Source organism: Heptranchias perlo, chromosome 7 (genome assembly GCF_035084215.1).
Source record: "Heptranchias perlo isolate sHepPer1 chromosome 7, sHepPer1.hap1, whole genome shotgun sequence".
NCBI classification, from domain to species: domain Eukaryota; kingdom Metazoa; phylum Chordata; class Chondrichthyes; order Hexanchiformes; family Hexanchidae; genus Heptranchias; species Heptranchias perlo.
In genome coordinates, this window is record NC_090331.1 from 96,790,961 (window position 1) to 96,815,673 (window position 24,713).

General features: G+C 43.1%; 1 protein-coding gene across 5 annotated transcripts in view; it reads left to right on the forward strand.

The window, feature by feature from the left end:
• Window positions 1-24,713, forward strand: part of pcnt (pericentrin) — a 314,588-nt gene that overhangs the window by 269,054 nt on the left and 20,821 nt on the right. For all 5 annotated transcript variants that reach the window (XM_067988139.1, XM_067988140.1, XM_067988141.1 and 2 more), the window contains 2 exons: window positions 14,977-15,153; window positions 15,681-15,919. In XM_067988139.1, coding sequence (XP_067844240.1) covers window positions 14,977-15,153; window positions 15,681-15,919 — 416 coding nt within the window. The remainder of the gene's footprint in view (window positions 1-14,976; window positions 15,154-15,680; window positions 15,920-24,713) is intronic.

Sequence of the window (24,713 nt, forward strand, 5' to 3'; positions counted from 1 at the left end):
CAAAACTACGTGCATGCTAAACAGCGGAAGCAACATGCTATAGACAGAGCTAAGCGATTCCACAATCAACGGATCAGATCAAAGCTCTGCAGTCCTGCCACATCCAGTCGTGAATGGTGGTGGACAATTAAACAACTAACGGGAGGAGGAGGCTCCGTGAACATTCCCATCCACAATGATGGCAGAGTCCAGCGCATGAGTACAAAAGACAAGGCTGAAGCGTTTGCAACCATCTTCAGCCAGAAGTGCCGAGTGGATGATCCATCTCGACCTCCTCCCGATATCCACACGATCACAGAAGCCAGTCTTCAACCAATTCAATTCACTCCACGTGATATCAAGAAACGGCTGAGTGCGCTGGATACAGCAAAGGCTATGGGCCCCGAAAACATCCCAGCTTCTAGTGCTGAAGACTTGTGCTCAAGAACTAGCCACGCCTCTAGCCAAGCTGTTCCAGTACAGTTACAACACTAGCATCTACCCGACAATGTGGAAAATTTCCCAGGTATGTCCTGTCCATAAAAAGTAGGACAAATCCAGTCCAATTACCGCCCCATCAGTCTACTCTCAATCATCAGCAAAGTGATGGAAGGTGTTGTCGACAGTGCTATCAAGCGGCACTTACTCACCAATAACCTGCTCACTGATGCTCAGTTTAGGTTCCACCAGGACCACTCTGCTCCAGACCTCATTAGGTCCAAACATGGACAAAAGAGCTGAATCCCAGAGCTGAAGCGAGAGTGACTGCCCTTGACATCAAGGCAGCATTTGACCAAGTGTGGCACCAAAGAGCCCTAGTAAAATTGAAGTCAATGGGAATCGGGGAAAACTCTCCAGTGGCTGGAGTCATACCTAGCACAAAGGACGATGGTAGTGGTTGTTGGAGGCCAATCGTCTCAGCCCCAGGACATTGCTGCAGGAGTTCCTCAGGACAGTGTCCTTGGCCCAACCACCTTCAGCTGCTTCATCAATGACCTTCCCTCCACCATAAGGTCAGAAATGGGGATGTTCACTGATGATTGCGCAGTGTTCAGTTCCATTCGCAGCCCCACAAATAATGCAGCTGTCCGTGCCCACATGCAGCAAAACCTGGACAACATCCAGGCTTGGGCTGATAAGTGGCAAGTAACATTCGCGCCAGACAAATGCCAGGCAATGAACATCTCCAACAAGAGAGAGTCTAACCACCTACCCTTGACATTCAATGGCATTACTATCGCCGAATCCCCCACCATCAATATCCTGGGGGTCACCATTGACCAGAAACTTAACTGGACCAGCCACATAAATGCAATGGCTACAAGAGCAGGTCAGAGGCTGGGTATTCTGTGGCGAGTGACTCACCTCCTGACTCCCCAAAGCTTTTCCACCATCTACAAGGCACAAATCAGGAGTGTGATGGAATATTCTTCACTTGTTTCGATGAGTGCAGCTCTAACAACACTCAAGAGGCTCAACACCATCCAGGACAAAGCAGCCCGCTTGATTGGCATCCTATCCACCACCCTAAACATTCACTCCCTTCACCACCGGCACACAGTGGCTGCAGTGTGTACCATCCACATGATGCACTGCAGCAACTCACCAAGGCTTCTTCGACAGCACTTCCCAAACCCATGACCTCTACCACCTAGAAGGACAAGGGCAGCAGGCACATGAGAACAACACCCCCTGCACGTTCCCCTCCAAGTCACACACCATTCTGACTTGGAAATATATCGCCGTTCCTTCATCATCGCTGGGTCAAATTCCTGGAACTCCCTTTCTAACAGCACTGTGGGAGAACCGTCACCACACGGACTGCAGCAGTTCAAGAAGTCGGCTCATCACCACCTTCTCAAGGGCAATTAGGGATGGGCAATAAATGCTGGCCTTGACAGCGACGCCCACGTCCCATGAACGAATAAAAAAAAGTTAGCTCTAATAATTATTCCATTTTATCTTCTAGTACACCTACATTCTCACTTCCAATATTATTGGTTAACACTTTGGCATCATTCATTTGCATATCGAAGTCCAGTAAATGAGGGTTACCCATCATGGGCATGGCATTCTTCACACTTTCAGTATGGCATAACTTCTGTGTACAAGACTTTCATTCTACCTCCAGTCATTTTGTCCATGCCTCATTGCTTTTATAAAAAAGAGTTGCATTTCCAGGAGGACAATGTTATATTCAGCAGAGCTGAGGAGACTACATGAATGATGGTTCCTTCCAGAATTAACAGTAGCTGTTTCCCCATTTTCTGTGCCCCATCTGCCATTTTGGATGGCAGCCTGTTTTAGTATATGAAGGTAAGGAGTCACACAACACCAGGTTATAGTCCAACAGCTTTATTTGAAATCACAAGCTTTCGGAGCTTTGCTCCTTCGTCAGGTGAGTGAGGAGTTGCATAAAGGCACCGCATATGTAGTCAGAGAACAATGCCTGGTGATTACAGATAATCTTTCTAACTGCCCTTTATCACACCTCGGCAGAGAGATAATCACAGCAATCAAAGGCGTGAATGGTGTTCAGACAGGTTAATCACGGAAACATTACATCCAAGAATACTGAGGTGGGGTCAAATCAGAAAGACAGACAGACAGAGAGAGAGAGAGAGAGAATGACCAGTTGTATTAAAAACAGATAACTTTTTTTCGCTGGAAACCGCAACAGATCCGGCTGCATCTGTGTATGCAGAATTAGCCAACTACGACTTGAGTCTGGATGACTCTACGTCAGGTGGGGTTACATGTAGCGTGACATGAACCCAAGATCCCGGTCGAGGCCGTCCTCATGGGTGCGGAACTTGGCTATCAATTTCTGCTCGACGATTTTGTGTTGTCGTGTATCTCGAAGGCCGCCTTGGAGAACGCTTACCCGAAGATCGGAGGCTGAATGTCCTTGACTGCTGAAGTGTTCCCCGACTGGGAGGGAACCCTCCTGTCTGGCGATTGTTGTGCGGTGTCCGTTCATCCGTTGTCGCAGTGTCTGCATGGTCTCGCCGATGTACCATGCTCCGGGGCATCCTTTCCTGCAACGTATGAGGTAGACAACGTTGGCCGAGTCACAGGAGTATGAACCATGTACCTGGTGGGTGATGTCCTCTCGTGTGATGGTGGTATCTGTGTCGATGATCTGGCATGCCTTACAGAGGTTGCCGTGGCAGGGTTGTGTGGTGTCGTGGACGCTGTTCTCCTGAAAGCTGGGTAATTTGCTGCGAACAATGGTCTGTTTGAGGTTAGGTGGCTGTTTGAAGGCGAGTAGTGGAGGCGTGGGGATGGCCTTGGCGAGGTGTTCGTCGTCATCGATGACATGTTGAAGGCTGCGAAGAACATGGCGTAGTTTCTCCGCTCCGGGGAAGTACTGGACGACGAAGGGTACTCTGTTAGTTGTGTCCCGTGTTTGTCTTCTGAGGAGGCCTATGCGATTTTTCGCTGTGGCCCGTTGGAACTGTCGATCGACGAGTCAAGTGTCATATCCCGTTCTTACGAGGGCGTCTTTCAGCGTCTGTAGGTGTCCATCGCGTTCCTCCTCGTCTGAGCAGATCCTGTGTATTCGCAAACACACGGAACAGCCATGGGGACCAAATTCGCACCCCAATACGCCAACATTTTCATGCACAAGTTCGAGCACGACTTCTTCACTGCACAGGACCTCCAACCAATGCTATACACCAGATACATCGACGACATTTTCTTCCTTTGGACCTGCGGCGAAGAATCACTGAAGAGACTACACGATAACATCAAGAAGTTCCATCCCACCATCAAACTCACCATGGACTACTTCTCAGAATCGGTTTTGTTCTTGGACACACGAATCTCCATCAAAGACGGGCACCTCAGCACCTCACTCTACCGCAAGCCCACGGACAACCTCACGATGCTCCACTTCTCCAGCTTCCACCCTAACCATGCCCTGCGAATACACAGTGACACAGACTTACTGCTGAATTTATCTACAAAACAACCCCAGCTTCCACATAACTGAAGTCCCGCATCCCTGGTACCATTTTAGTAAATCTCCTCTCCACCCTCTCAAGCCTTGACATCCTTCCTAAAGTGTGGTGCCCAGAATTGGACACAATATTCTAGCTGGGGCTAACTAGTGTTTTATAAAGGTTTCATCATAACGTCCTTACTTTTGCACTCTAAGCCTCTATTTATAAAGCCACGGATCCCATTTGCTTTTTGTAACCGCCTTCTCACCTTGTCCTGCCACCGTCAAAGATTTGTGTATGTGCACCCACAGGTCTCTCTGCTCCTGCACCCCCTTTAAAATCGAACCATTTAGTTTATATTGCTTCTCCTTATTCTTCCTTCCAAAATGCATCACTTCACTCTTCTTTGTGTTAAATTTCATCTGCCATGTGTCTGCCCATTTCACCAGCCTGTCTACGTCCTCCTGAAGCCTGTTACTATCCTCCACATTGTTTACTACATTTTGGAGTTTCATATCATCTGCAAGCTTTGAAATTATAGCCTCTATACCCAAGTCCAGGTCATTAATATATATCATAAAGAACGGTGGTCCTAATACTGACCCCTGGGGAACACCACTGTATACTACTCTCTGCTTTCTGTCCTTTAGCCAATTTTGTATCCACGCTGCCGCTGCCCCTTTAATTTTGCTAACAAGTCTATTATGTAGCACTTTATCAGATGCCTTTTGAAAGTCCATATACACAACATAAATTGCACTATCTTCATAACTCTCCATTATTTCATTGGAGAGCTCAATCAAGTTTCTACTCAAGTACTTCAGAGAAAGTCCAGAAAACATCCAACTTGGACAATTTCTCCTTGGTCTTGAGCATAATTTGTGGGAATTCCCTGTGTTTTTTTAAAAATAGTATTTTAATGTCTTAGGAGTTTCTGTAATGGATGAAATTTGATATGTATGGAGTTCTGTTTTCAGACAATGATCCAGGGGAAAATGTCAAAATATCTAGTGTGTCAAAACCCAACTCTCTTGTTGAGTGTTAGAAATGGTATATTAAACACCAGCCTCGGAGAAAGTTTTCCACATGAGGGAGATCAACTTCAAGACTTCACTTATGAGTTATCAAATTGAAAAGGGGAGACATTCAGTACCCTGCAAATTTGATGCTGCTGAATGGCTGAACAGCTAGATAATTTTCCTCCTCCTTACTACACGGTCCTGCGCAGGGTTCACCAGCTCTTGTTAAGCATTTGTTAAGAGAGAATGAAGAACTTAGACATTGTATAACTAAGCTTTGAGGAGTAAATTGAGCCAACAGCCTCTCTGACTGTGCTGCAGGAAGAGTTGCAGTGCTAATGGACACTATTGCAGCATTGAAAGGAAGGGATATCAGTGCAGGGGAACAAGCAGTAGAAACGCTCTGGGTAGAATTAAGGAATAGAAAAAGATGCAAGACTTTGTTGGTAGTTATCTTCAAACCTCCTGATAGCAGTGATAAATTAGCGGGATGCATAAACACTGAGATCAGAGAAGTTTGTTGCAATAACAGTGGTTATAATGGGGGACTTTAATTTTCATGTCGACTGGGAGAAGCAAATTTCTTGATTGAATTCGAGACAGTTTTCTGGAATGATATCTCTTAAAACAACAAGAGAACAGGCCATGCTAGATTTAGTGATGAGTAATGAGCCAGAATTAGTCAACAGTCTATCAGTAAAGGAATACCTAGCTAACAGTGACTATAACATGATTGAATTCGATATTATGTTTGAGAGGGAGAGGGTGTAAGATAGATTCGGTCTTGACACCAATATGGTTCGCAGTAATTTTTCTTAATTACTAGTTCAAACATTTGACACACTTAACGTCTAAGCAACAGCATACACAGAGATCTGAGCCATATTACCCATTTAGTCCCTGGGCAGAGGGCGTAATGTTGCTTTCCTCAGCTCCATGTCCTTCGCTGATGTCTCTGCACCAGATGCTTCTTCATGTGCGTTTTAATACTCCTCTCAGTCACGCGAACTCTGAACCATCAACACAATCGTGGTTTAGCACCTTCCCAGTTTCGTCTTCCCTTATCAGGCAGTGTATATACTGTCTGCTTTCTGACTTGGCTGTTGATCAAGTTAACCTTTGTTTCCTACTCGGCATCTCAGAAGAACATGAGATGTCTCACTCAGCCCGGACGGTTAATGTGATCAGGAGTCATCTGCTGACCAGTTCTGCTTTTCCATTGTTTCAGCTAATCACAGATACTAGCACCTCCTGATGTGATTAACTTGTGACTAGCATACAAGTTCCAATGGTCTTTTTTCCATCTGCAGTTCTTTTTAGTTTTAAGATAGGTCAATTACGATGGTCAAGTAGAAGTAAAGATGTTCATTTCTACAAGGGTGAGTTACAAACCAAGGTTTTAAATTTAGGTTAGGCTGACTGTGTAGGAATGAGGCAGAAATTGATCACAGTAGACTGGGCAGAACTGTTAACAGGTAGAACAACTGATGAACCTTTTAATGCAATAACGACCAGGATGGGATTCAGACCCATGTGTGCAGGGCACAGTGGATTTAGAGGTCCATCGCCTTAACTTCTCGGCCACCTCATCTCTTAAACACATACCAGAAAGCCCTTTTATTTCCTCCTTTTTCAATTTCAAAGACCTGGATTCAGACTTGGATGAAGGGACCGAATGTATGGTTGCTAAATTTGCTGATGACACAAAGGTAGGTAGGAAAGTAAGTTGTGGAGAGGACATAAGCAGTCTGCAAAAGGATATAGAGAGGTTAAGTGAGTGGGCAAAAATTTGGCAGATGGAGTATAATGTGGGAAAATGTAAACTTGTCCACTTTGGCAGGAGGAATAGCAAAGAAGTATCTTATTTAAATTGAGAGAGATTGCAGAACTCTGAGGTACAGAGGGATCTGGGTGTCCTAGTACACAAATCACAAAACGTTAGTATACAGGTACAGCAAGTGATTGGGAAGGCAAATGGAATGTTGTCATTTATTGCAAGGGGAATGGAATATAAAAGTAGAGATGTTTTGCTACAATTGTACAGAGCATTGGTGAGACCACATCAGAATACTGTGTGCAGTTTTGGTCACCTTATTTAAGAAAGGACATAATTGCTTTGAAGGCGGTTCAGAGAAGGTTCACTCGACTGATTCCTGGGATGAGGGGGTTATCTTATGAGGAAAGGTTGGATAAGTTGGGCCTATATAGGAACATAGGAACAGGAGTATGCCATTCAGCCCCTCGTGCCTGCTCCGCTATTTGATAAGATCATGGCTGATCTGTGATCTAACTCCATATACCCGCCTTTGGCCCACATCCCTTAATACCTTTTGGTTGCCAAAAAGCTATCTATCTCAGATTTAAATTTAGTAATTGAGCTAGTATCAATTGCCGTTTGCGGAAGAGAGTTCCAAACTTCTACCACCCTTTGTGTGTAGAAATGTTTTCTAATCTCGCTCCTGAAAGGTCTGGCTCTAATTTTTAGACTGTGCCCCCTACTCCTAGAATCCCCAACCAGCGGAAATAGTTTATCTCTATCCACCCTATCTGTTCCCCTTAATATCTTAGAGTCATAGAGAGTCATGGAGTTATACAGCACGGATAGAGGCCCTTCGGCCCATCGTGTCCGCGCCGGCCATCAATCCCTGTCTACTCTAATCCCATATTCCAGCATTTGGTCCGTAGCCTTGTATGCTATGGCATTTCAAGTGCTCATCCAAATGCTTCTTGAATGTTGTGAGGGTTCCTGTCTCCACAACCCTTTCAGGCAGTGAGTTCCAGACTCCAACCACCCTCTGGGTGAAAAAGTTCTTTCTCAAATCCCCTCTAAACCTCCCGCCTTTTACCTTGAATCTATGTCCCCTTGTTATAGAACCCTCAACGAAGGGAAAAAGCTCCTTCGTATCCATCCTATCTGTGCCCCTCATAAACTTCGATCAGATCACCCCTTAACCTTCGAAACTCCAGAGAATACAACCCCAATTTGTGTAATCTCTCATCGTAACTTAACCCTTGACTTCTGGGTATCATTCTAGTAAACCTTCGCTGCACTCCCTCCAAAGCCAATATGTCCTTCCGAAGGTGCGGTGCCCAGAACTGCTCACAGTACTCCAGGTGCGTCTAACCAGGGTTTTGTATAGCTGCAGCATAACTTCTGCCCCCTTGTACTCTAGTCCTCTAGATATAAAGGCCAGCATTCTATTCGCCTTCTTGATGATCTATGTACACTTCAATGATCTATGTACCTGTACCCCCAAGTCCCTTTGGACATCTACTGTTTTTAACTTTTATCCATTTAGAAAGTACCCTGTTCTATCCTTTGATCCAAAGTGGATGACCTCACATTTGTCTACATTGAATTCCATTTGCCACAGTTTTGCCCATTCACCTAATCTATCAATATCGCTTTGTAATTTTATGTTTTCATCTCCACTGCTTACAATACCACCAATCTTTGTGTCATCGACAAACTTAGATATGAGACTTTCTGTGCCTTCATCTAAGTCGTTAATAAATATTGTGAATAATTGAGGCCCCAAGACAGATCCCTGCAGGACTCCACTAGTCACATCCTGCCAATGTGAATACCTACCCATTATCCCTACTCTCTGCCTTTCGCTCAGCCAACTTCCTAACCAAGTCCGTACTTTTCCCTCGATTCCATGGGCTTCTATCTTAGCTAACAGTCTCTTATGTGGGACCTTATCAAATGCCTTCTGGAAGTCCATATAAATAACATCCATTGACATTCCCCTGTCCACTACTTTAGTCACCTCTTCAAAAAATTCAATCAGGTTTGTCAGGCACGACCTACCTTTCACAAATCCATGCTGGTTCTCTCTGATTAATTGAAAATTCTCGAGGTGTTCAGTCACCCTATCCTTAATTATAGACTCCAGCATTTTCCCCACAACAGATGTTAGACTGACTGGTCTATAATTCCCTGGTTTCCCTCTCTCTCCTTAAAAAGCGGAGTGACATGTGCAATTTTCCAATCCAGAGGGACAGTTCCTGAATCTAGAGAACTTTGAAAGATTATAGTTAGGGCATCTGCAATGTGCTCACCTACTTCCTTTAAAACCCTGGGATGGAAACCATCTGGTCCTGGGGATTTGTCACTCTTTTAGTGCTATTATTTTCTTCATTACTGTTGCTTTACTTATATTAATTTTATCGAGTCCCTGTCCCCGATTCAATATTAGTTTTCTTGGGAATTCCGGCATGCTATCCACTTTTTTTCTACTGTAAATACTGATGCAAAGTAATTATTCAACATGTCCGCCATTTCCCCATTGTCAATGACAATATCCCCACTTTCAGTTTTTAAGGGGCCAACACTGCTCCTGACCCCCTCTTTTTCCTAATGTAACTATAAAAGTTCTTCGTATTGGTTTTGATATCCCTTGCTAGTTTCTTTTCATACTCTCTTTTTGTAGCTCTTACTATCTGTTTTGTGACCCTTTGTTGATCTTTGTATCTTTTCCATTTGCAAGGATCTGTGCCATTTTTTGCCTTTTTGTATACCCTTTCCTAAAGTCTTATACTGTCCCTAACCTCTTTAGTTGTCCATAGCTGTTTTTTTTGGCAAGTAGAGTTCTTGCCCCTCAGGGGTATAAACCGATCCTGTATCACGTTAAATGTTTCTTTAAACATTTCCCACTGATCATCAGTCGTTTCACCCATTAACAGATTTGCCCAGTTTACTGTGGACAGTCTCTGTCTCATCCCATTGAAGTCGGCCTTACCCAAGTCTAGAATCTTAGCAGCTGACTCACTTTTTTCCCTTTCAAACACTGCATTGAACTCGATCATGTTATGTTCACTATTGGATAGATGTTCGCGTACAGTTAAGCCGTAAAACTAAATCTGGTTCATTACTCATTACTAAATCTAGTATGGCTTGCCCCCTTGTTGCCTCTAGGACATACTGCTGTAGAAAACTATTCCGGACACACTCAAGAAATTCACTACCTTTCTAATAGTTGCTAGTCTGCTTTTCCCAATCTATGTGAAGGTTAAAGTCCCCCATTAAGACCACTATGCCTTTCTTACACGCTTGCCTAATACATTGGAGTTTAGAAGAATGAGAGGTGACCTTATTGAAACACATAAGATCCTGAGGGGACTTGAAGGGGTAGATGCTGAGAGGATTTTTCCCCTTGTGGGAGAGACTAGAAGTCAGGGACACAGTTTAAAAATAAAGGGTCTCCCATTTAAGACGGGGATGAGGAGAAATTTTTTCTCCGTGGTTCATGAGTCTGTAGAACTCCCTTCCCCAGAGAGCGATGGAGACAGGGTCATTGAATATTTTTAAGGCTGAGTTAGATAGATTCCTGATTAACAAGGGAGTTAAAGGTTATAGTAGGTAGACGGGAAAGTAGGGTTGAGCTCACAATCAGATCAGCCATGATCTTATCAAATGGCAGAGCAGGCTCGAGGGGCCGAATGACCTACTCCTGCTCTTAATTCGTATGTTCGTATGAAGGCAAACATGGAGAAAAGCACCTTAACAACATGATAGAGCAGGCACCTAATTAAAATTGTAGAGTCAGATTCTGAACGCAAACTTGAGCGGAATAGCAGCCCTCTCCACTGGAAACTAATTAATGTTACATCAGGTCAGAGACAGTTAGAAATGGACCCAGTTTCGGCACAGTTCTTTGATGAAGTAACAGAGGGTTGATGAGGATAGTGGGGTTGATGGTGTGTGTATGGACTTTCAAAAGCTGTTTGATAAATAGACTTGTTAGCAAAGTTGAAGCCCATGGGATTAAGGAGGCAGTGGTAGCGTGGATACGAAATTGATTAAGGGGCAGAAAGCAGAGAGTAGTGGTGAACGGTTGTTTTTCAGACTGGAGGGAAGTATAAAGTGGGGTCCCCCAGGAGTCAGTATTAGGACCACTGCTGTTTTTGATATATATTAATGACCTGGGCTTGGCTATACAGGGCATAATTTCAAAGTTTGAAGATACCACTAAACTTGAAAATGTAGTAAACAGTGAGGAGGGTAGTAACAGACTTGAGGAGGACATACAGGCTGATGAAATGGGCAGACACATGGCAGATGAAATTCAACACCGAGAAGTGTGAAGTGATGCATTATATTGCCTTTCCTCAGGTGTCTCCGTACAAATCCTTGAAGGTGGCAGGACAAGTTGATACGGCTATTAAAAAAGCATAGGGGCTTCTTGGCTTTATAAATAAAAGCATAGAGTATAAAAGCAATCAAGGAAGTTATGCTAAACCTTTATAAATCATTGCTAAGGCCCCAACTGGAGTATTGTGTCCAATTCTGGGCACCACACTTTAGGAAGGTGTCAAGGCCTTAGAGAGGATGCAGGGGAGATTTACTGGAATGGTTCTAGGGATGAGCGACTTCAGTTATGTGGAGAGACTGGAGAAGCTGGGATTGTTCTCCTTAGAGCAAAGAAGGTTATGGGGAGATTTAATAGAGGTGTTCAAAATTATGAGGAGTTTTGATAGAGTAAATGGGCAGAAATTGTTTCCAGTGGCAGAAGGGTCAGTAACCAGAGGTAATGGATTTAAGGTAATTGGCAAAAGAACCAGAGGGGAAATTAGATTTTTTTTTAAATCAGTGAGTTGTTATGATCTGGGATACACTGCCTGAAATCGTGATGGCAGCAGATTCAATAGTAATTTTCAAAAGGGAATTGGATAAATACTTGAAGGGGGAATAAATTCAGGGCTATGGAGAAATGGGAAAATGGGACTAATTGGATAGCTCTTTCAAAGAGCCACCACAGTCACGATGGGCTGAATGGTCCTCTTCTGTGCTGTATGATTTTATGAACAGTGGGAGGTATTCAAAGAAGTATTAGGTAGAATACAAGACCTGTACATACCCCTAAGTGGCAAGAGCTCAACTTGTGTAATTAAACTTATCTAAGGAAGGATATACTTGCCTTAGAGGCGGTGCAGTGAAAGTTCACTAGATTAATTCCTGGGATGAGAGGGTTGTCCTATGAAGAAAGCTTGAGTAGAATGAGAGGTGATCTCATTGAAACACAAGATTATGAGGGGGCTTGACAGGGTAGATGCTAAGAGATTGTTTCCCCTGGCTAGAGAGTCTAGATCTAGGGGGCATAGTCGCAGGATATGGGGTCGGCCATTCAAGACTGAGATGAGGAGGAATTTCTTCACGCAGAGGGTTGTGAATCTTTGGAATTCTCAATCCCAGAGGGCTGTGGATGCTGAATCATTGAAAATATTGAAGGCTGAGATGAATAGATTTTTGGACTCTAGGGGAATCAAGGAATATGGGGATCGAGCAGGATAGTGGAGTTGAGGTCGAAGATCAGCCATGATCTGATTGAATGGCGGAGCAGGCCCAAGGGGCCGTATGGCCGACTCCTGCTCCTATTTCTTATGTTCTTATGTAAACAACCTTGGTCAACAAAAGACCTAGATAGTATGGTACTAAAAGAAAGAACTTACAGAAATGCAAAGAACAGTGGAGATCCCATGGACTAGAAGAAATATAAAAAGCAGAAAAGGGATACAAAGATAGCAGTTAGAGCTGCAAAATGGGAATATGAGAAAAAGCTTGTGAGGGATATCAAGGACAACACTAAAGGTTTTTACAAACATATTAAGAGAAAGAGGGTGGCTAAGGGTAATGTGGGCCCCTTAAAGACAGACTCAGGTGATATTGTAATTGGAAATCAGGAAATGGCAGACATGTTAAATACTTTGTATTGGTCTTCGCATCAGAGGATGAGGATAAAATACCAGAGATATAAGGAAAACTAAAAATAAATCAAGGGGAGGAACTTACTAGATTTAATATAAGTGGGAAAAATGGTAATGGAGAAACTAATGAGACTAAAGATAGACAAATTTCCAGGATCTGAGATACCCCAGGGTATTAAAAGAAGAAGGTGAGGAAATTGTAGATGCTCCAGTCATGATCTTCCAAAACATTTGATTCGGGAATTGTCCCCTTGGATTGGAAAATTGCCAATCTCACTCCATTATTTAAGAAGGGTAAGAGAGATAAACTAGGAAATTATAGGCCTATTGGTCTAAAGTCTGTTGTGGGGAAGTTACTAGAATCTGTTATTAGGGACAGAGTGACTGAGCACTTAGACAAACATGAGCTGATCAGAGAGAGCCAGCATGGATTTGTAAAAGTTAAGTTATGTCTAACGAACCTAGTTGAATTTTTTGAGGAGGTAACTAACGTGGTAGATAAGGTAGTGTCTATGGATATTGTTTATGCGGACTTCCAGAAGGTATACGATAAGGTTCCACATAAGAAACTGTTAACAAAAATGAGGGCACACAGAATTGGAGGTAACCTATTGACCTGGGTAGAGAATTGGTTAGGAGGGAGGAGACAGAGAGTAGGGATAATGGGTATGTACACAAATTGGCAGGAAGTGACTAGTGGTGTCCCCCAGGGATCTGTACTGGGGCCTCAGCTTTTCACTATTTATAAATGACTTGGATGAAGGAATAGAGAGGCGTAATTCTAAGTTTGCTGACAACACTAAGTTTAGGTGGCACAGTAAATAGTGCAGCGGGGAGTATTCAACAGGCCACTGATAGATTAAGTGAGTGGGCAAAACTGTTTTAGATGGAGTTCAATGTAGGAAAGTGTAGGGTCATCACTTTGGACCTAAGAAAGACAAATCAGAGTATTTTCTAAATGGTGAGAAGCTAGGAACTGGATGAGCTGAGAGATTTAGGGATCCAAGTACAGAAATCACTAAAAGCTAGTGGAGAGGTACAAAAAATAATTTAAAAGGCTAATGGAATGTTGGCCATTAACTCAAGAGGGCTGGAATACAAAGGGGTGGAAGTTAAGTTACAGCTGTACAGAGCTCTGGTTAGACCCCATCTGGAATACTGCATTCAGTTCTGGACACCGCACCTAAGGAAGGATATATTGGCCTCGGAGGAGGTGCAGCGCAGATTAACTGGAATGATACTGGGCTGAAAGAGTTACATTATAAAGACAGGTTGCATCGGATTTATATTCCCTGAATATAGAAGATTAAGGGGTGATCTGATCGAGGTGTATAAGAGGTGTAAAGGATTTGATGGGATAGATAGAGAGAAACTATTTCCTCTGGTGGGGGAGTCCAGAACAAGAGACATAATCTTAAAATTAGAGCTAAGCCGTTCAGGGGTGATGTCAGGAAGCACTTGTTCACACAAAGGGGAGTGGAAATCTGGAACTCCCCCAAAAAGCTGTTGAGGCTGGGGGTCAATTGAACATTTTCAAAACTGAGATTGATAGATATTTGTTGAGCAAGGGTATTAAGGGTTACAGAACCAAGGCGGGTAAATGGAGAACATACAGATCAGCCATGATCTAATTGAATGGCAAAACAGGCTCGAGGGGCTGAATGACCTCCTCCTGTTCCTATGTTACAGGCAGAGGCAGGAGCTTGTGGAGCAGGTACAGGTGGGATTGATGATGAACACTGTGTCATTATGTTCCACTTTGGTGTAAATTATCCTACAAATTCAGAAACTCAATTTTTATCTTATGAACTTCAGTCCATTTTTGCAACCAAGAACCTGAATTAACTGAAATATAAAGGTGACTACAAACTAGCCACTGCATTTCAAAGTCATACTTTGAATGTGAAGAACTTCGAGATATTTCTGATGGACATGATTAGTTGCCATCTTTATTTTTTATTTCTATCATGAGTTGCTTTATCTCTCAATCCTTTTTATGATCTCTCGTACTTGTTCTTGCCCGCTGATGAGCATTCCTTATTCAGGTCTTGATTTCCTTTCATCATTTCAAGTCATTTATACCTTAACTTTGCTGGTGGTTTTTGTATTCTTAAAATAAAGAATAAAGCCTGAAGTGTAGCTTTGGGGCTAAAACTCAAGCTAGGCACATGTTTGTTTTTTTAGTTCTACATAGCACCTTTTGAAACACCTATAACAAGGCCATATTCTTTCCATGATGGGGAATAGCACAACTTAGTTTATATCAGCACCGCCACTTGCCATTTCTATCTTTGTCATTGCCGTGTGATCTTGTGTTCTAGGAGAAACCAGTTGACAATGCAGATTCAGTCCTGAATTCTGAAAGGACAAGTTGGATGAAGGAAAGAATCCAGTTACAGAATGCCTTAAAAGAGGCTGAATCAGAATTGGCTAGAGTGACGGCAGAGATTGAAAATCGACCTCTGCGACATGACCTTGTTGACTCCTCCAGCATGAAGGTGAGTAATTAAGGAGATTTGAGTCCACACATCTCAGTAATACCTCAATCTTTTTACATTTCTGAAAAATCCTAGAACCTTTTGTAAGGGTAGAAACATATCCAAATGTTCCAGCTCCAACTTGTTTGGAGAAATTCAAGTTACCAGTTTCTTTGCTTGAAAATATCGCTGTTTTCCCAGATTAAGATCATATTCTGGGGAAATTTGGTTTGTTCTCAATAACTGGAACTGCATACTTTGTCCCATAAATCACAATTATCAATATGTGTTGCTGGTTTTAACTCTCTGTCTCTGCTGTCAGCTGGCCTCATTGTCTTGATTGATGATGCTCATTTTGAACTGCATAGACGTAGTAATCTGCTGCTGTTTTGAGAAATATTTTCAGAGATCCCCTTTTACATTTGAAAACATGTTCCAAAGTTTTGTTAGCCTTTGTGATTTAAGAAACTTTTCATGATGCAGGTAGCGGATTCTTTGCCCTTGTACTGTATGAACAATATCTGAATGTTGCCGTGTTTTGTGTGCAGATGCAGCGGCTTTATGGCAAGTACCTCCGAGCAGAAAGCTTCAGGAAGGCTTTGGTGTACCAGAAGAAGTACCTGTTGCTGCTTTTAGGGGGATTCCAGGAATGCGAGCAGGCAACTCTGTGTCTAATTGCACGCATGGGAGTGTACCCTTCTCCCACAGACCTCCACATGCCCACCCGGCATTCCCGTCCATTAACAAAATTCCGTTCTACAATTAGAGTGATCATTGCAATATCCAGGTATGAATTCTTTTTTAAATTGATGTCAAAGCTGTTTTTAATTTGGGGTAAAGACATCTGCTTTCAAACAACATTCCATTTCTCCTCATGTCCATTCCGAGCCCTTCTCCTCCCACCTCCTGCTCTCTTGGCTCCATTCCCACTAAACTGCTGACCACCCAGCTTCCAGTAAGGATAATGAGTATGTACTCGAATTGGAAGGAAATGACTAATGGTGTCCCACAAGGATCTGAGCTGGGGCCTCAACTATTCACCCCTATATTTATTAATGATTTAGATAACACAATAGAGAGCCATATGTCCAAGTTTGCCAATGACACAAGGATAGGTGGGAAAGTAAGTAATGTAGACGGGAGCATAAAATTACAAAGATACATTGATCGATTAAGCGAGTGGGCAAAACTGTGGCAGATGGATTTCAACGTAGATAAGTGTGACGCCATCCATTTTGGACCAAAAAAGGATAGATCCAAATATTTTGTAAATGGTGACAAGGGAGCGACAGTGAAGGTCCAAAGAGATTTAGGGGTCCATGTACACAGATCACTAAAATGTAGTGGTCAGGTACAAAAATTGATCAAAAAGGCTAATGGAATGTTAGCCTTTATATCTAGAGGGCTAGGATATAAAAGGGGAGTAAGTTTGCTACAGCTATACAAAGCCCTGGTTAGACCACATCTGGAATACTGTGTACAGTTCTGGGCACCACACCTCTCTCCAGAGATAACGCTGCATCGTTACCTCTGGAGTCCCACAATGATCTATCCTTAGCCCCCTCTTCCTCATTTACATGCTGACCCTTGGACACTCTTTTTGCAGACATGAGGTCAATTTCATAAGAACATAAGAAATTGGAGCAGGAGTAGGCCAATCGGCCCCTCGAGCCTGCTCCGCCATTCAATAAGATCATGGCTGATCTGATCCCAACCACAAATCTAAAGAACACAAGAAGTAGGAGCAGGACCCGGCCACACAGCCCCTGGGCCCTCTCCGCCACCCAACAGGGCATTGACCGATCCGAACTCAGCTTCATGTCCAATTTCCTGCCCGCTCCCCATAACCCCTAATTCCCTTTACTTCTAGGAAACTGTCTATTTCTGTTTTAAATTTATCTAATGATGTAGCTTCCACAGCTTCCTGGGGCAGCAAATTCCACAGACCTACCACCCTCTGAGTGAAGAAGTTTCTCCTCATCTCAGTTTTGAAAGAGCAGCCCCTTATTCTAAGATTATGCCCCCTAGTTCTAGTTTCACCCATCTTTGGGAACATCCTTACTGCATCCACCCGATCAAGCCCCTTCACAATCTTATATGTTTCAATAAGATCGCCTCTCATTCTTCTGAACTCCAATGAGTAGAGTCCCAATCTACTCAACCTCTCCTCATATGTCCGCCCCCTCATCCCCGGGATTAACCGAGTGAACCTTCTTTGTACTGCCTCGAGAGCAAGTCTGTCTTTTCTTAAGTATGGAGACCAAAACTGTATGCAGTATTCCAGGTGCGGTCTCACCAATACCCTATATAACTGCAGCAATACCTCCCTGTTTTTATATTCTATCCCCCTAGCAATAAAAGCCAACATTCCGTTGGCTTTCTTGATCACCTGCTGCACCTGCATACCAACTTTTTGATTTTCTTGCACTAGGACCCCCAGATCCCTTTGTACTGCAGTACTTTCCAGTCTCTCGCCATTAAGAAAATAACTTGCTCTCTGATTTTTCCTGCCAAAGTGCATAACCTCACATTTTCCAATATTATATTGCATCTGCCAAATCTCCGCCCACTCACCCAGCCTGTCTATATCCCCCTGCAGGTTTTTTATGTCCTCCTCACTCTCTACTTTCCCTCCCATCTTTGTATCATCTGCAAATTTTGATATGTTGCACTCGGTCCCCTCCTCCAAATCGTTAATATAGATTGTAAAGAGTTGGGGACCCAGCACCGACCCCTGTGGAACACCACTGGTTACTGGTTGCCAATCCGAAAATGTACCATTTATCCCAACTCTCTGCTTCCTGTTCGATAACCAATCCTCCGCCCATGCCAGAATGTTACCCCCAATCCCGTGATTTTTTATCTTAAGTAATAATCTTTTATGTGGCACCTTGTCGAATGCCTTCTGGAAGTCTAAATACACTATGTCCACTGGTTCCCCTTTATCCACCCTGTACGTTATATCCTCAAAGAACTCAAGCAAATTTGTCAGACATGACTTCCCCTTCATAAAGCCATGCTGACTTTGTCCTATTAAATTATGCTTATCTAAATGTTCCGTTACTGTCTCCTTAATAATAGACTCCAAAATTTTACCCACCACAGATGTTAAGCTAACTGGCCTATAATTTCCAGCCTTCTGCCTACTACCCTTTTTAAATAACGGTGTTACATTAGCAGTTTTCCAATCTGCCGGGACCTCTCCTGAGTCCAGGGAATTTTGGAAAACTATCACCAAAGCATCCACAATCCCTACTGCCACTTCCCTCAAGACCCTAGGATGGAAGCCATCAGGTCCAGGGGATTTATCCGCTTTGAGTCCCATTATTTTACTGAGTACCATCTCCTGAGTGATTTTAATCGTATTTAGCTCCTCCCCCCGTAGAGTCCCCTGTTTGTCCAGTCTTGGGATATTCTTAGTGTCCTCTACTGTAAAGACTGAAACAAAATATTTGTTCAGCATTTTTGCCATCTCCATGTTTCCCACCATTAATTTCCCGGTCTCATCCTCTAAGGGACCTACGTTTGCCTTAGCCACCCTTTTTCTTTTTATATAACTATAGAAACTCTTGCTATCTGTTTTTATATTTTTTGCTAATTTCTTTTCATAATCTAACTTCCCTTTCTTAATCAATCCTTTAGTTACTTTTTGCTGTCTTTTGAAGAATTCCCAATCTTCTATCCTCCCACTAAGTTTGGCTACCTTATATGTCCTTGTTTTTAGTCGGATACTATCCTTGATTTCTTTACTTAGCCACGGATGGCTGTCATTTCTTTTACACCCTTTTTTCCTCAGTGGAATATATTTATTTTGAAAGTTGTAAAATAACTCCCTAAATGAACACCACTGCTCATGTACCGTCTTACCCTTTAATCTATTTTCCCCGTCCACTTTAATCAATTCCGCTCTCATACCATCATCGTCTCCTTTATTCAAGCTCAGTACGCTTGTTTGAGAATCAACCTTCTCACCCTCTAATTGGATATGGAATTCAACCATGTTGTGGTCGCTCGTTCCAAGGGGATCCTTAACTAGGACATTATTAATTAATCCTGACTCATTACACAGGACCAGGTCCAAGGTTGCCTGCCCCCTTGTAGGATCAGTTACATACTGCTCAAGAAATCCATCCCTGATGCACTCAATGAACTCGTCCTCAAGGCTGCTCTGCCCAATTTGATTTGTCCAGTTAATATGATAATTAAAATCCCCCATAATTATAGCTGTTCCCTTATTACATGCCCCGACTATTTCCTGATTAATACTTCTTCCAGCAGAGTTGCAACTATTAGGAGGCCTATATACTACGCCCACTAATGTTTTTTTCCCCTTATTATTCCTTATCTCCACCCAAACTGTTTCATTATCTTGATGCTTTGTCCCAATATCATTTATCCGTATTACAGTGATTCCTTCCTTTATTAACATAGCCACCCCACCTCCCCTTCCTTCCTGCCTGTCCTTCCTGATTGTTAAATACCCTGGCATATTTAATTCCCAGTCGTTGTCACCCTGCAGCCATGTTTCTGTAATGGCCACAAGATCATACCCATACGTAGTTATTTGTGCCGTTAACTCGTCCATTTTGTTACGAATGCTACGTGCATTCAGATAAAGAACTTTCAAATCTGTTTTGTGACGCTTAGTTCCTGCTTTTTCCTTTTTTAACACTTTACCTATTACTCCATACCTTCTGTCCCTTCCTGTTACGCTTTCCTCTCTCTCCCAGCTCAGGTTCCCAACCCCCTGCCACTTTAGTTTAAACCCTCCCCAACAGCACTAGCAAACACTCCTCCTAGGACAGCGGTCCCGGCCCTGCCCAGGTGCAGACCGTCCGGTTTGTACTGGTCCCACCTCCCCCAGAACCGTTTCCAGTGTCCCAGGAATTTGAATCCCTCCCCCTTGCACCATTCCTCTAGCCACGTATTCATTTGAAATATCCTCCTATTTCTACTCTGACTAGCACGTGGCACTGGCAGCAATCCTGAGATTACTACCTTTGAGGTCCACATGTACACAGATGACATCCAGCTCTACGTTTCCACAACTGCTCTTGACCCCTCCACTACCTCTGCATTATCAGATTATTTGTCTGAAATTCAGTCTTGAAAAGCTGCAATTATCTCCAGATAAATATTGGGAAGATTGAAGCCATCAAACCCTGCCACAAACTCCATACCCTTACCACAGATTCCATCTCTCTGCCTGACCACTATCTCAGAATAAACAGACTGTTCACAACCATGGCGTCTTATTTGACTCAGAGCTGAGCTTCTGATCCCATATTCTCTGCGTCACCAAGACCGCCTACTTCCTTCTCCACTCTACCTCAGCCCATCTGCTACTAAAACCCTTATCCCTGTCTTTGTCATCTCCAGATTGACTATCCCCATACTTTCCTGGCCGGCCTCCCAATCTCCACCATCTGGAAACTTCAGCTCATCCAAAACTCTGCTGTCCGTATTCTATCCGACTCTAAGTCCTGCTCACCTGCTGGGTGAGACCAACATCAGCTCCTGGTCTCACAGTACCTCACATCCCTATCTCTCTAACCTCCTCCAGCCATGCAACCCACCCCAATTAAACCCTGTGATCCTCCGACTCTGACCTCTTGTGCATCCCCCTTTCTTTCGCCCGACCATTGCCAGCCATGCCCTCAGCCGTCTTGGCTCCGGGCTCTGTAATTCCGTCCCCAAACCTGTCTGCCTCGCCACCTACCGCTCCTTCTTTAAGACCTTCCTTAAGACCCAGCTCTTTGACAAAGCTTCTGGTTGCCCCTTCTAATATAACATCATAAGGAGCAGGAGTAGGCATTACGGCCCCTCAAGCCTGCTCCACCATTCGATAAGATCATGGCTGATCATCTACCTCAACTCCACTTTCCTGCCCCATTCCCATATCCCTTGATTCCCTTATTGCCCAAAAATCTATTGATCTCAGTCTTGAATATACTCAACGACTGAGCATCCACAGCCCTCTGGGGTAGAGAATTCAAAAGATTCATAACCCTCTGAGTGAAGACATTTTTCCTCATCTCCGTCCTAAATGGCCAGTCCCTTATCTTAAGACTATGACCCCTAGTTCTAGGCTTTCTAGCCTCTCAGCATCTACCCTGTCAAGCCGTCTAAGAATTTTATACATTTCAACAAGATCACCTCTCATTCTTCTAAACTCTAGAGAATATAAGCCCATTCCTACTCAATTTCTCCACACAGGACAACCCTCTCATCCCAGGAATCAATCTAGTGAACCTTCATTGCATTCCCACTAAGGCAAGTATATCCTTCCTTAGGTAAAGAGACCAAAACTGTACACAGTACTCCAGATGTGGTCTCACCAGAGCCCTATACAATTGCAGCGACCTCCTTACTCTCATACTCCAACCTACTTGCAATAAAGACTAACATACCATTTGCCTTCCTAATTGCTTGCTGTATCTGCATGTTAACCTGCTGTGATTCGTGTACAAGGACACCCAAATCCCTCAATACCAACATTTCTTAGCCTCTCTCGATTTTTTAAAAAAATTCTGCTTTTCTCTTCTTCCTACCAAAGTGAATAACTTCACATTTCCCCACGCTATACTTCATCTGCCACCTTCTCGCCCACTCTCACTTAACCTGTCCATATCCCTTTGCAGCCTCTTTGCATCCTCCTCACTGCTTACTTTCTCACCTAGCTTTGTATCGTCAGCAAACTTGGATGCATTACACTCGGTCCCCTCATCTAAGTCATTGGTATGTATTGTAAACAGCTGAGGCCCAAACACTTGCAGCACCCCACTAGTTACAGACTGCCAACCCGAAAATGACCTGTTTATTCCTACACTCTATTTTTTGTCCATTAACCAACCCTAAATCCATGCTAATATATTACCCCCAATCCCATGAGCCCTAATCTTGTGTAACAACCTCTTGTGTGGCACCTTATCGAATGCCTTTTGAAAATCCATATATATTACATGCACTGGTTCCCCTTTATCTACCCTGCTAGTTACATCCTCAAAAAAAACTCTTAATAGATTTGTCAAACATGATTTCCCTTTCATAAAACCGTGTTGACTCTGTCTAATCATATTATGATTTCCTAAGTGCCCTGTTACTATGTCCTTAATAATAGATTCTAGCATTTTCCCTACTACTGCTGTCGGGCTAACTGGCCTATGGTTCCCTGTTTCCTCTCTCCCTCCTTTCTTGAATAGCGGGGTTACATTTTCAACCTTCCAATCCACTGGGACTATTCTAGAATCTAGGGAATTTTGGACGATCAAAACCAATGTATCCACTATCTCTGGAGTCACCTCTTCTAAAACCCTAGGATGTAGGCCATGAGGTCCAGGGGATTTGTCGGCTTTTAGTCCCATTAATTTCTCCAGTACTTTTTCTTTACTGATCTTAATTACTATAAGTTCCTCACTCTCATTAGACACTTGGTTCCACCCTATTTCCGGTGTCTTCTACTGTGAACACAGCAACAAAATATTTGTTTAACATCTCTGCCATTTCCTTAATCCCCATTATAATTTCTCCTGTCTCTGCCTCTAAGGGACCCATGTTTACTTTTATTAATCTGATTTTATATTTCTTGCTAGTTTGCTCTCATAACCTTCACCACACGGACTGCAGCGGTTCAAGAAGGCGGCTCACCACCACCTTCTCAAGGGCAATTAGGGATGGGCAATAAATGCCGGCCTCGCCAGAGACGCCCACATCCCATGAACGAATTTTTAAAAAATATTCAATTTTCTTCCTCTATCAATTTCTTGGTCATCCTTTGCTGATTTCTAAAACCCGTTTATTCCTACTCTGTTTTCTATCCTTTTAACCAATCCTCAATCCATGCTAATATATTACCCCCAATCCCACGAGCCCTAATCTTTTGTAACAACCTCTTATGTGGCACCTTATCGAATGCCTTTTGAAAATCCAAATGTATTACAATCCTCAGGCTTACTACTCTTTTTGGCAACATTGTAAGCTTCTTGTTTTAATCTAATACTATCCTTAACTTCTCTAGTTAGCCATGGTTGGATCACTTTTCCTGTGGAGTTTTTATTCCTGAAGGGAATGTATATTAGTTGAGAATTATGAATTATTTATTTAAATGTTTGCCATTGTTTATCTACCATCATATCTTTTAATCTAATTTTCCAATCTACCTTAGCCAACCTGCCCCTCATACCTAAATAATTGGCTTTGTTTAAATTTAAGACCCTAGTTTCGGACTTAACTACATCAGTCTCAAACTCAGTGTGAAATTCTATGATATTTTGATCACTCTGCCCCAGAGGATCCTTAACTATAAGATTACTAACCATCCCTGCCTCGGTACACAATGCTAGATCCAAAATAGCCTGTTCCCTAGTTGGTTCCTCGATATATTGTTCTAGAGAACTGTCTTGAATGCATTCCATGAACTCGTTCTCTTAACTACTTTTGCCAATTTGGTTTGCCCAGTCTATATGAAGATTAAAGTCCCCCACGATTATTGCATTACCCCTGTTACATGCTCCTCTAATTTCCTGTTTATACTCTATCCAACACTGTAACTATTGTTAGGGGGCCTGTAAACTACTCCCGCCTATGTTTTCTGCCCCTTGTTATTGCTTAGTTCCACCCAGACTGATTCTACATCCTGATTTTCTGAGCTAAGATCCTTTCTCTGCCACAAAAGGCCATGGAGGCCAAATCACTGAATATATTTAAGAAGGAGATAGATAGATTTCTAAACACAAAAGGCATCAAAGGGTATGGGGAGAGAGCAGGAAAATGGTATCGAGATAGAGAATCAGCCATGATCATTTTGAATGGCGGAGCAGGCTCGAAGGGCAGAATGGCCTACTCTTGCTCCTATTTTCTATGTTTCTAAAAGGCAAGTACCCTGGAATATTTAGTTCCCAACCTTGGTCACCCTGCAACCACGCCTCAGTAATGGCTACCAGATCAAACCCATTTATCTCTATTTGTGCTATTAATTCATCTATCTTATAGAATCATAGAGTGGATACGACATGGAAGGAGGCCATTCGGCCCGTCGAGTCCATGCCGGCTCTCTGCATGAGCAATCCAGTCAAGAAAAGCAGTGGTCCTAGTACCGATCCCTGGGGAACACCATTGTATACCTCTCTCCAGTCCAAAAAACAACCATTCACTACTCTCTGTTTCCTGTCACTTAGCCAATTTCGTACCCATGCTGCCACTGTCCCTTTTATTCCCTGGGCTTCAACTTTGATGACAAGCCTATTATGTGGCACTTTTTCAAATGCCTTTTGAAAGTCCATATACACCACATCAACCGCGTTGCCCTCATCGAGCTTCTCTGTTACCTCATCAAAAAACTCAATCAAGTTAGTTAAATACAATTTGCCTTTAACAAATCCGTGCTGGCTTTCCTTAATTAATCCACACTTGTCCAAGTGACTATTAACTTGTCCCGGATTATCGTTTCTAAAAGTTTCCCCACCACCAAGGTTAAACGACTGACCTGTGGTTGCTGAATTTATCCTTACACCCTTTTTTGAACAGGGTGTAACATTTGCAATTCTCCAGTCCTCTGGCACCACCCCCATATCTAAGGATGA